This window comes from Bufo gargarizans, unplaced genomic scaffold (assembly GCF_014858855.1).
Source record: "Bufo gargarizans isolate SCDJY-AF-19 unplaced genomic scaffold, ASM1485885v1 original_scaffold_1577_pilon, whole genome shotgun sequence".
In the NCBI taxonomy this organism is placed as follows: domain Eukaryota; kingdom Metazoa; phylum Chordata; class Amphibia; order Anura; family Bufonidae; genus Bufo; species Bufo gargarizans.
The window spans coordinates 215,166-228,082 of NW_025334419.1; the positions used below are offsets into that span (position 1 = coordinate 215,166).

A 12,917-nucleotide genomic window follows, 5' to 3' on the forward strand; every position below is an offset into this window, starting at 1 on the left:
GATCCGGATCATCATATATCTGACCCAGGGCTAAAAAAATTCATCCACTGAACGGAGGGGCCGTGCCCCCTCCGGCAGCGAAAAGGCCCAAGACTGAGTGTTATCCCTGAGCAGCGAGATGATGATCCCCACCCTCCGTTCCTCATCACCAGAGGAATGGGGAAGTAGGCGAAAATGGAGTTTGCAAGCCTTTCTAAAACGAACAAAATTCTCACTACCCCCGGAGAACGTATCCGGGAGCGAGATCTTAGGCTCGGAACAAACTCCATGAACGCAAGCTGAACCGGTCACCTGAAACTGAGAAAGAATCTTACGGAGATCTGCTACCTCCAATGAAAGACCCTGCATGTGTTCAGTCAAAAGTGAAACCGGATCCATGCTTGAGACAGTTTTGGCGGTTTATAATGTCACGGATGGTGTAACAGAAAACAAGGCTTGATCCGAAACTAAGGAACAAAAGGGTGACCCCTCTTTAACCACTTCAACCCCGCTAGCTAAAACCCCCTTAATGACCAGACCACTTTTTACACTTCTGCACTACACTACTTTCACCGTTTATTGCTCGGTCATACAACTTACCACCCAAATGAATTTTACCTCCTTTTCTTCTCACTAATAGAGCTTTCATTTGGTGGTATTTCATTGCTGCTGACATTTAAACTTTTTTTGTTATTAATCGAAATTTAACTTTCAGCTGTAAAATTTTGCAAAAAAAACGACATCCATATATAAATTTTTCACTAAATTTATTGTTCTACATGTCTTTGATAAAAAAAAAATGTTTGGGCAAAACAAAATGGTTTGGGTAAAAGTTATAGCGTTTACAAACTATGGTACAAAAATGTGAATTTCCGCTTTTTGAAGCAGCTCTGACTTTCTGAGCACCTGTCATGTTTCCTGAGGTTCTACAATGCCCAGACAGTAGAAAAACCCCACAAATGACCCCATTTCGGAAAGTAGACACCCTAAGGTATTCGCTGATGGGCACTTTTTATTTTTTGTCACAAGTTAGCGGAAAATGATAATTTTTATTTAAAAAATTTTTTCTTACAAAGTCTCATATTCCACTAACTTGCGACCCCCCTGTAAGGCTCCATTCAGACGTCCGCATGTGTTTTGCGGATCCGATCCATGTATCCGTAAAAATCATACGGACGTCTGAATGGAGCCTTACAGGGGGGTGATCAATGACAGGGGGTGATCAGGGAGTGTATATGGGTGATCACCCCTCTGTCATTGATCACCCCCCTGTAAGGCTCCATTCAGACGTCCGTATGCGTTTTGCGGATCCAATCCATGTATCCGTGGATCCGTAAAAATCATACGGACGTCTGAATGGAGCCTTACAGGGGGGTGATCAATGACGGGAGTGATCAGGGAGTCTATATGGGGTGATCACCCCTCTGTCATTGATCACCCCCCTGTAAGGCTCCATTCAGACGTCCGCATGCGTTTTGCGGATCCGATCCATGTATCCGTAAAAATCATACGGACGTCTGAATGGAGCCTTACAGGGGGGTGATCAATGACAGGGGGTGATCAGGGAGTGTATATGGGTGATCACCCCTCTGTCATTGATCACCCCCCTGTAAGGCTCCATTCAGACGTCCGTATGCGTTTTGCGGATCCGATCCATGTATCCGTGGATCCGTAAAAATCATACGGATGTCTGAATGGAGCCTTACAGGGGGGTGATCAATGACAGGGGGGTGATCAGGGAGTCTATATGGGGCGATCAGGGGTGATCAGTGGGTCATAAAGGGTTAATAAGTGACAGGGGGGGTGTAGTGTAGTGTAGTGGTGTTTGGTGCTACTTTAGTGAGCTGCCTGAGTCCTCTGGTGGTCGATCCAAACAAAAGGGACCACCAGAGGACCAGGTAGCAGGTATATTAGACGCTGTTATCAAAACAGCGTCTAATATACCTGTTAGGGGTTAAAAAAATCACATCTCCAGCCTGCCAGCGAGCGATCGCCGCTGGCAGGCTGGAGATCCACTCGCTTACCTTCCGTTCCTGTGAGCGCGTGCGCCTGTGTGCGCGCGTTCACAGGAAATCTCTGCTCTCGCGGGAGGACGCGTATATGCATCCACCCAGAAGAGCAGGGCCGCCGTCAGGACGCAATCCTGCGTACGGCGGTCCTGAGGCGGTTAAGCCCTGAAACTCTCCCTGTCTTCTCAGCCCATGCAAAGATCTCTATGATAGAAAATTGCATGTCCACGTACCTAGACTGAGTGACACCTGCAAACCCTATAATAGTGAGGGGACACGACCACCGGCTCCCTACACTAAATACGGAGGGAGTCAGGGTCACCCAGGATCAAGCAAACAGGAAAACACAAATCAATGAACAGACTTATCTGTAGAAGACTCAGTTGGAGCATCCAGCATGTACACACTCCAGGAAGTTGTATAAACCGCAAAGTGATGCAGTATGGGGAGGGATTTAAAGGGATGCAATCAGTGCAACTACATGACAGCTGAGAGAGGCTAACGAGATGAGAAAACGAAAGCAAAACAAAAGAACCTCAAGCAGGAGGTTCTGAAGGACGTCTGTCAGAGCTTCTCAGATGTCTGGTGGTGACAAAGGAGGGATTAGGGTACCTGATGTTACTAGATACTATTGGGCGACGCATTTAAGGCGTATTCCTGCCTGGACAAAACTCTTTGCCTATTCCAGATGGATGGAGATAGAAAAACTATGGCTTGCACCAGTACACCCAAATGCGTTACTATGGTATCAACTACCAACTAATCAAATACCGCAATTGCAGACAAATATTCCCCTTAGTCTCTGATAAGTCTTCCATGATGCCCTTTATATTTAATCCATTGTTGCCATCCTTTTTCAAGCTGTGGTTCTCCAATAAGCTGTTCCGGTTTGTAGACATCGTAGACTATAGAACTTTTAGGATCATACGTTTTGACACCCTTAAAGCCACATACAATCTGTCAGAGCCCTCCAGATCTGCAAATACAGCACGTATTCACAACACTATTCAATGCCAATCAGGTATCTACGCCGACGATGTTCGAAAGATTATGTAAACTCTCGGACTCAACTAAGGGGCTTTTACATTATTGAGATTGACATTATTCTTTCTTCCCCTCCACAATACCTAGACACCCATACATGTCCTAGTGGGAGACGTGAATAGGGAGAATGGAAGCTAATATGGAAAAGGACAGCGCTGACTTCTACTTGTGCCGCACACAAGGAGAACGCCTATAAAATCCTAATGTTTTGGTACCACACTCCTCAACTGCTAAGACATTTCAACCCTACCAGACAGAAGTTGGAGGTGTAGGTCGGGGTTGGGATCTGTCATGTTTTTTGGGAGTGCTCCCTCATATTGCTGTTTTGGAAAGAAACGCAGGGACTTCTCTTACAGCCGACTGATATTAACTTTCCCTTAGATCCTTACCTCTATTTGTTGAATATGCCTCCTACAACCTTAAAGCATACCCTATTACTGACACTTCATATACTGACAGCGGCCAGACACCTTATAGCTACTTTTTGGAAGCGACAGGACCGACCTACTCGCTCTGACCTTACTGCCAGTATTATGGATGTTAGGCGAATGGAATATCTAACTGCCCTTATGACAAATCAATTTGGACGATTCGATAGTATTTGGCGGCCTTGGGATGTGTATATTGACACACTTACGTAGTATTTAACCGTTGCTTCTTTGGCATCTTTCCCCTTTTGTGTCTTGTCCTGTCTTAGTCCGCCCCCCTCTTTTTGGTATCTGCTGGTTGTTTTCACCACATTCGGTGGGTTGATGCTAGCCCTATACTAGACGTTGATTTGTTAAAGCGGTTATTCATCTACAATAGATTTATTGCATGTTCACTTGATCCCGTATCTATACTACTTTGGGGATCATCTGTGTTTGGGTGATTTACTGCTTTCTCTCATAGTACATATGTCTATTATTTTTGGATACTGTACAGAAATGGCATTACTCTTGTATGTTCCGTTTTTTTCTTTACAAATACTTTAATAAACAGTCAATTATATAAAAAAAGAAATGCAGCAAAGGCCGCAAATGTATTATCTTGCCCAAAATGGGTCTTTTTTTAATACCAGAATATAACAGCAATATTTAACGCTTGTATTGGACTGCCAGAAATGCAGCAAAGGCCGCAAATTTATCTTGCCCAAAATGTCTCTCTACACCTCAGTCCTCTGCAGCCCCCCTCTCTACACCGCAGTCCCCTGCAGCCCCCCTCTCTACACCGCAGTCCTCTGCAGCCCCCCTCTCTACACCGCAGTCCTCTGCAGGCCCCCCTCTCTACACCACAGTCCTCTGCAGCCCCCCTCTCTACACCACAGTCCTCTGCAGCCCCCCTCTCTACACTGAAGTCCTCTGCAGCCCCCCTCTCTACACTGCAGTCCTCTGCAGCCCCCTTCTCTACACCGCAGTCCTCTGCAGCCCCCCTCTCTACACCGCAGTCCTCTGCAGCCCCCCTCTACACCGCAGTCCTCTGCAGCCCCCCTCTACACCGCAGTCCTCTGCAGCCCCTTCTCTACACTGCAGTCCTCTGCAGCCCCCCTCTCTACACCGCAGTCCTCTGCAGCCCCCCCTCTACACCGCAGTCCTCTGCAGCCCCCCCTCTACACCGCAGTCCTCTTCAGCCCCTTCTCTACACTGCAGTCCTCTGCAGCCCCCCTCTCTACACCGCAGTCCTCTGCAGCCCCCTTCTCTACACCGCAGTCCTCTGCAGACCCCCTCTCTACACCGCAGTCCTCTGCAGACCCCCTCTCTACACCGCAGTCCTCTGCAGACCCCCTCTCTACACCGCAGTCCTCTGCAGACCCCCTCTCTACACCGCAGTCCTCTGCAGACCCCTCTCTCTACACTGCAGTCCTCTGCAGCCCCCTCTCTACACCGCAGTCCTCTGCAGCCTCCCTCTCTACACCGCAGTCCTCTGCAGCCCCCCTCTCTACACCGCAGTCCTCTGCAGCCCCCCTCTCTACACCGCCCTCTGCAGCCCCCCTCTACACCACAGTCCTCTGCAGCCCCTCCATCTACACCTCAGTCCTCTGCAGCTCCCCGCTCTACACCGCAGTCCTCTGCAGCCCCCTCTCTACACCGCGCTCTGCACCCCCCTCTACACCGCAGTCCTCTGCAGCCCCCCTCTACACCGCAGTCCTCTGCAGCCCCCCTCCTCTTCACCGCAGTCCTCTGCAGCCACACCCTCCTCTACACTGCAGTCCTCTGCAGCCCCCCTCCTCTTCACCGCAGTCCTCTGCAGCCACACCCTCTTCTACACTGCAGTCCTCTGCAGCCCCCCTCCTCTTCACCGCAGTCCTCTGCAGCCCCCCTCCTCTTCACCGCAGTCCTCTGCAGCCACACCCTCCTCTACACTGCAGTCCTCTGCAGCCCCCCTCCTCTACACCGCAGACCTTAGTAGCCCCCCCATACACCACAGTCCTCTGCTGCAGTCCTGCCCCTTCACATCTTCAGAGTTGACACCCCCGCCATGAAATCTGCACCCTATGTGCCTGGTGTGCAGGTGGAGCAGACCTCTGTGTAATTCTCTCCAGTAATCCAGAATTCTAGGCATCTGATGTTCCAGCTGTGTCCAGCCCTGAGGAATGACAAGCACACGTTACAGCAGGAGGCAGAGCCTACACTACATACTCCCCCACCTGCACCGCTCAAGCAGACACCCACCTGCGAGCCTCTGTGAGGTCATGGGGACTGGAGTGTCGTAGACGTTTATATCGGTCATCAACATGCGCTGCGGCTCCACACCTACCACATAACAAGACTGTTACTCTAGTCACATCCAATGCTGCGCTCACTATTCTACATCATGTCCTATCCTCCAGTCACACCCAGATCTGACTTTCTACACAAGGAATCTCTTCAGGGGGTGCAATCGTTTTCTGATAGGGGCCGCTACAGGATTTGGGGGTGTTTTGCCATCACCATGTGTTGGAGCCTCCATCACAGAGAGCACTGCACAGGATTCTGGGAGCCGAGCTGCTCCATTGGCATGTAGTCCCACCCCCTAGCAGCATCTGCCAGACACAGAAAGAGGTGAGGACGCAAGAGCAGCAGGAGGCACAGAAAAGCAGGAAAAGGGGGTCACAGGAGCAGCAGATAGCAGCAAGAGGAGGTGCAGGAGGAGCGGTGGCTGGAGAAGGTGCAGGAGGAGCGGCGGCTGGAGAAGGTGCAGGAGGAGCGGCGGCTGGAGAAGGTGCAGGAGGAGCGACTGCAAGAGAAGGTGCAGGAGGAGCGGCGGCAAGAGGAGGTGCAGGAGGAGCGGCTGCAAGAGAAGGTGCAGGAGGAGCGGCTGCAAGAGAAGGTGCAGGAGGAGTGGTGGGAGGAGAAGGTGCAGAAGGAGAAGCGGCAGGAGGAGGTGCAGGAGGAGCAGCGGCAGGAGGAGGTGCAGGAGGAGCAGAGGCAGAAAAAGGGGCAGGAGGAGGTGCAGGAGGAGCAGCGGCAGAAGGAGGTGCAGGAGGAGCAGAGGCAGGAAAAGGGGCAGGAGAAGGTGCAGGAAGAGCAGCGGCAGGAGGAGGTGCAGGAGGCTCAGAGGCAGGAAAAGGTGCAGGAGGAGAAGAGGCAGGAAAAGGGGCAGGAGGAGGTGCAGGAGGAGGTGCAGGAGGAGCAGCGGCAGGAGAAGGTGCAGGAGGAGGCGCAGGAGGAGTCACAGGAGGAGCGGCGGCAGGAGGAGGCACAGGAGGAGCAGCGGCAGGAGAAGGTGCAGGAGGCGGCGCAGGAGGAGTCACAGGAGGAGCGGCGGCAGGAGGAAGCACAGGAGGAGCAGCGGCAGGAGAAGGTGCAGGAGGAGGCGCAGGAGGAGTCACAGGAGGAGCGGCGGCAGGAGGAGGCACAGGTGGAGCAGCGGCAGGAGGAGCGGCGGCAGGAGAAGGTGCAGGCAGGAGCGGCGGCAGGAGAAGGTGCAGGCAGGAGCGGCGAGAGGAGGAGGTGCAGAAGGAGGTGCAGGAGGAGCGGGTGCAGGAGGAGGCGCAGGAGGAGTCACAGGAGGAGCGGCGGCAGGAGGAGGCACAGGAGGAGCGGCGGCAGGAGGAGCGGCGGCAGGAGAAGATGCAGGCAGGAGCGGCGGCAGGAGAAGGTGCAGGCAGGAGCGGCGAGAGGAGGAGGTGCAGAAGGAGGTGCAGGAGGAGCGGGTGCAGGAGGAGGCACAGGAGGAGCAGCGGCAGGAGAAGGTGCAGGAGGCGGCGCAGGAGGAGTCACAGGAGGAGCGGCGGCAGGAGGAAGCACAGGAGGAGCAGCGGCAGGAGAAGGTGCAGGAGGAGGCGCAGGAGGAGTCACAGGAGGAGCGGCAGCAGGAGGAGGCACAGGAGGAGCGGCGGCAGGAGGAGGTGCAGGAGGAGCAGCGGCGGCAGATGGCCCAGGAAGAGGTGCAGGTGCCCCTGGAAGAGGTGCAGGTAGCACAGGATTTGGTGCAGGTGGCACAGGAAGAGGTGCAGAGTTGGCAAGTAGAACAGAAGGAGGTGCAGGGGAGTCAGGTGGTGGTTCAGAGTTGGCTAGTAGCACAAGAAGAGATAGATGCAGGGGAGGCAGGTGGCGGTGCAGAGTTGGCAAGTAATGCAGGGGCGGCAGTAGGAGTGGCGGCAAGAGGAGCGTCGGCAGGAGGAGGTGCAGTTGGAGCGGCGGCAAGTGAAGGTGCAGGAGTAGCGGCGGCTGGAGAAGGTGCAGGAGGAGCGGCGGCAAGAGAAGGTGCAGGAGGAGCGGCGGCAAGAGAAGGTGCAGGAGGAGCGGCGGCAAGAGAAGGTGCAGGAGGAGCGGCTGCAAGAGGAGTGGCGGCAAGAGAAGGTGCAGGAGGAGCGGCTGCAAGAGAAGGTGCAGGAGGAGCGGCGGCAAGAGAAGGTGCAGGAGGAGCGGCGGCAAGAGAAGGTGCAGGAGGAGCGGCTGCAAGAGAAGGTGCAGGAGGAGCGGCTGCAAGAGAAGGTGCAGGAGGAGCGGCTGCAAGAGAAGGTGCAGGAGGAGCGGCTGCAAGAGAAGGTGCAGGAGGAGCGGCTGCAAGAGAAGGTGCAGGAGGAGCGGCTGCAAGAGAAGGTGCAGGAGGAGCGGCTGCAGGAGGAGCGGCTGCAGGAGGAGCGGCGGCAAGAGGAGGTGCAGGAAGAGCGGCTGCAAGAGAAGGTGCAGGAAGAGCGGCTGCAGGAGGAGCGGCTGCAGGAGGAGCGGCTGCAAGAGAAGGTGCAGGAGGAGCAGCTGCAGGAGGAGCGGCGGCAAGGGGAGGTGCAGGAGGAGCAGCTGCAAGAGAAGGTGCAGGAGGAGCGGCGGCAGGAGAAGGTGCAGGAGGAGAGGTGGCAGGAGAAGGTGCAGGAGGAGCGACGGTGCAGGAGGAACTGCGGCAGGAGGAGGTGCAGAAGGAGCGGCGGCAAGACGAGGTGCAGGAGGAGCGGCGGCAAGAGGAGGTGCAGGAGGAGCGGCGGCAGGAGTAGCAGCAAACTGAAAAAGTGTTAGAGGAAGAGCAGTAGATGGTGCAGGAGGAGCGGCAAGTGGTGCAGGAAGAGCTGCAGGTGGCACAGGAATAGGTGCAGGAGCAGCAGGTGGCACAGGTGAAGGGGCTGCAGGTGACACAGAAGGAGGTGCAGGGGATGCAGGTGGCAAAGGAGGAGGTGCAGGAGCGTCAAGTAGAACAGAAGGAGGTGCAGGGGAGGCAGGTGGCGGTTCAGAGTTGGCTAGTAGCACAAGAAGAGATAGATGCAGGGGAGGCAGGTGGCGGTGCAGAGTTGGCAAGTAATGCAGGGGCGGCAGTAGGAGTGGCGGCAAGAGGAGCGTCGGCAGGAGGAGGTGCAGTTGGAGCGGCGGCAAGTGAAGGTGCAGGAGTAGCAGCGGCTGGAGAAGGTGCAGGAGGAGCGGCGGCAAGAGAAGGTGCAGGAGGAGCGGCTGCAAGAGGAGTGGCGGCAAGAGAAGGTGCAGGAGGAGCGGCTGCAAGAGAAGGTGCAGGAGGAGCGGCGGCAAGAGAAGGTGCAGGAGGAGCGGCGGCAAGAGACGGTGCAGGAGGAGCGGCGGCAAGAGAAGGTGCAGGAGGAGCGGCGGCAAGAGAAGGTGCAGGAGGAGCGGCTGCAAGAGAAGGTGCAGGAGGAGCGGCTGCAAGAGAAGGTGCAGGAGGAGCGGCTGCAAGAGAAGGTACAGGAGGAGCGGCTGCAAGAGAAGGTGCAGGAGGAGCGGCTGCAAGAGAAGGTGCAGGAGGAGCGGCTGCAAGAGAAGGTGCAGGAGGAGCGGCTGCAAGAGAAGGTGCAGGAGGAGCGGCTGCAAGAGAAGGTGCAGGAGGAGCGGCTGCAAGAGAAGGTGCAGGAGGAGCGGCTGCAAGAGAAGGTGCAGGAGGAACGGCTGCAAGAGAAGGTGCAGGAGGAGCGGCTGCAGGAGGAGCGGCTGCAGGAGGAGCGGCGGCAAGAGGAGGTGCAGGAAGAGCGGCTGCAAGAGAAGGTGCAGGAAGAGCGGCTGCAGGAGGAGCGGCTTCAGGAGGAGCGGCTGCAAGAGAAGGTGCAGGAGGAGCAGCTGCAGGAGGAGCGGCGGCAAGAGGAGGTGCAGGAGGAGCAGCTGCAAGAGAAGGTGCAGGAGGAGCGGCGGCAGGAGAAGGTGCAGGAGGAGAGGTGGCAGGATAAGGTGCAGGAGGAGCGACGGTGCAGGAGGAACTGCGGCAGGAGGAGGTGCAGAAGGAGCGGCGGCAAGACGAGGTGCAGGAGGAGCGGCGGCAAGAGGAGGTGCAGGAGGAGCGGCGGCAGGAGTAGCAGCAAACTGAAAAAGTGTTAGAGGAAGAGCAGTAGATGGTGCAGGAGGAGCGGCAAGTGGTGCAGGAAGAGCTGCAGGTGGCACAGGAATAGGTGCAGGAGCAGCAGGTGGCACATGTGAAGGGGCTGCAGGTGACACAGAAGGAGGAAGGAGGTGCAGGGGATGCAGGTGGCAAAGGAGGAGGTGCAGGAGCGTCAAGTGGCACAGGAGGAGGTGTAGGGGTGGCAGGTGGCACAGGAGAGGGTACAGGGGCGGCAGGTGGCACAGGTGCAGGGGCTACAGGTGATGGAGGAGGTGCAGGGGCAGCAGGTAGAACAGGTGCGGGGGCTGCAGGTGGCACAGTAGGAGGTCCAGGGACGGCAGATGGCACAGGTGCAGGGGGGCACGTGGCACAAGGGCGCTAGGGGACACGTGGCACAGGGGCGCTAGGTGGCACAGGAGGAGGACCACAGGAGCTTACCAGGAAATAAAGATCTTGTTCCATCTCCCCATGAGGGAACAAGAGACGCAGGTGAAGCAGCATCAGGTGCCGCAGCAGGTTGGGTGGAAGGGTATATGTGAGGTCTGGGAAAATCATAGATGTTGGAGTCAGGATTGGCACCACCGTCACTTCCTGTGGGAAGCAAACAGTTAACATCACATGAAGAGGTTCGGCCATTTGCCCCCACACGTCATCTAAACCACGGCCCCCACCCTCAGACCCCCCACTTACCGCTGTGAACGTCTCGCACCGATCGGGTCGATGCTGGAAAACTCGAGTTATCTAAAGACAAGGAGCTTTCTGCGGAGAAAACAGGGGTCAGTGAGGAAACTACAACTCCCAACAGTCCCAGAACAGAATGTAATTAATATTAAGTTGGGATGGGAGGGTCAGGATGTAATATAATGGGGGGTTGGTCAGAGGCAAGGATGTAATATTAATGGGGGGGAGGTCAGGATGTAATATAATGGGGGGTTGGTCAGAGACAAGGATGTAATATTAATGGGGGGAGGGTCAGGATGTAATATAATGGGGGGGGGGAAGGTCAGAGGCAAGGATGTAATATTAATGGGGGGGAGGTCAGGATGTAATACAACGTGTAATATAACGAGGGAGAAACCAGGATGTAATATAATGGGGGGGGGGGGATCAGAGGCCAGTATGTAATATAACCGGGGGCGAGGTCAGGATGTAATATAACGGGGGGAGGCCAGAATGTAATATAATGGGGGGGGGGGGGGGTCAGAGGCCAGGATGTAATATAAATGGTGGGGGGAAGGTCAGGATGTAATATAACGTTTAATATAATGAGGGAGAGGCCAGGATGTAATATAATGGGGGGGGGGAATCAAAGGCCAGGATGTAATATAACCGGGGGGAGGTCAGAATGCAATATAGCGGGGGGGGGGGGGGAGGCCAGGATGTAATATAATTGGGGAAGGGGGGTTCAGAGGTCAGGATGTAATATAATTGAGGGGGGAGGCCAGGATGTAATATAATGGGGGGGGACCAGAGACCACGATGTAATATAACCGGGTGGGAGATTGAGAAACAGCTCTCATTGTTTGAACACTGTGTGTATTAAGTTAAATGATCAGGACTGATATTCTGCTGTTTGGCCACAAGATGCCGCTGTTTCTTAAACACAGCTAATAGACTGCAGATATCTGAATATTCAAAGGAGGTGTGGCTTGAAAACTTGCTAGAAGAAGCAGCAGCCATCTTAGAAGCAAGCTGAGACTGAGGAACTGTGTGTGAGCAGAGAATTGGATGGATCCAAGAGTGAGAGGACCCCTCAGTGATCACAGCCGCAGCTGAGTGAAGTTAATCGTTGTCCAAGACCCATAACCTGTCCAGGGAAAGGAGGATTGACTCCAGGAAGGCTGATAATAACTGAGGAACGAGCTGCATACCCTGTGGGACCTCATGTTTGCTGGAGAGACTGGTTGTTCGGTTCAGAGTCATCAGTGGATAAAGAGCAGACCTGGGTCGGTAAGATCGTGCACGCACCTCACTGCAGTGTTGGCGCATAGAGACTTAGACCAGGCATGTAGTTAGTTAGTTAGGGTCTCTGCTTTGTGTTAGGCCTAAAGTGTTGCTACTGTTACTACAAAGACTCCATTACTTAAAGGGACATTGCACATTTGAGAGCTGATAAACACCCCCACGAACTCCATCTAGTTCTGCGTTTTGCTCAGGAGTAATAATCAGGCACATTCTACCGGACTAGTTATGGGAGGGGAAATACTATAGAGCACGGTAAGATTGTCAACTGTGTGTTGCACCGCAGGCTAACCCGTACTAAGCACCCAATGTCATGCCCCACTCTGACCATGTGCGGAGGTCAGCCAGGATAGCAGCACGAGTTTAGTGATTTCTTTGGAGCAGTGCTGTATCCGCCTCTCTCAGGTGCACTGGGTGGGGTCTTTAGGTTAAATAGCACACTGCCCAGTGCCCTGAGCGGATTATACTGTTCATTCTGTCTGGGAAGTTTGGAGAGAAGGTTGGCTGTCTGTTCCTGCTCTCAGAGATAAGTGTCATTGCTTGTTCGGTTGTTTGTGTCTTCTTGTCAATCCAGGTTCTGTGCAAGCAGATTGCTCCTATCTCCCCACTTCACCATCTTATGGAGTTCAGGGTTTTTGTTAGCCCAGGCTGGAGGACACTAGTACACCTACCTTCAAGGTCTGCTGTGGGCTGAGCAGTGCAGGGAAAGAGGTCAGGGATAAGCTAGGAGGTGACCCTTCCCCTGTCTCTCGTCCAGAGCCTGGTTGGTGTGTTATCTTTGATACTAAGTGTACGTCCGCCGTGACACCCAAACAATTGTTCGTGTTTGCTTCAGGATAATAATAGGTACGGCAAGGCAGTTTTAGTTGTGCTTGCCAGTAGGTAAATTACCGCAAAATCTTCTCCGGCATCGATCAGGGGGCGCCATGCTGTGCAACACAGGGGTCTCAGCCTTTGGGCTGGGTGTATGTAAATGTATTTTATGTTCTCAGCATTTGTGGTTGTGTTTATTATCACATGTTAGTAAAATTCTGTTTTGGCAAAAGCTGGTGGTGGAGTTGCTTTCCTTGTTCGTGACTTTGCTGTATCCTAGGGAGCCCACCCCAGTACAGGGCTTACAGAGGTCAGGATGTACTATAACCGGGGGGAAGGTCAGGATGTAATATAATGGGGAGGTCAGGATATATTATAATGGGGGGGGTCAGAGGC

At 54.3% G+C, this 12,917-nt stretch overlaps 1 protein-coding gene across 2 annotated transcripts in view; it reads right to left on the reverse strand.

Annotated features, from left to right (window-relative positions):
- Positions 1-5,358: 5,358 nt before the first annotated feature.
- The window catches only part of LOC122923405, a 48,967-nt gene continuing 41,408 nt past the window's right edge, over positions 5,359-12,917 (reverse strand). The window contains exons 7-10 of one of the 2 annotated variants that reach the window (XM_044274206.1): positions 10,437-10,505; positions 10,185-10,337; positions 5,684-5,764; positions 5,359-5,597 (exon numbers count right to left, since the gene is read on the reverse strand). In XM_044274206.1, coding sequence (XP_044130141.1) covers positions 5,566-5,597; positions 5,684-5,764; positions 10,185-10,337; positions 10,437-10,505 — 335 coding nt within the window. In that variant the 3' untranslated portion in view covers positions 5,359-5,565. The remainder of the gene's footprint in view (positions 5,598-5,683; positions 5,765-10,184; positions 10,338-10,436; positions 10,506-12,917) is intronic. The other variant, XM_044274205.1, reaches the window with a different exon arrangement.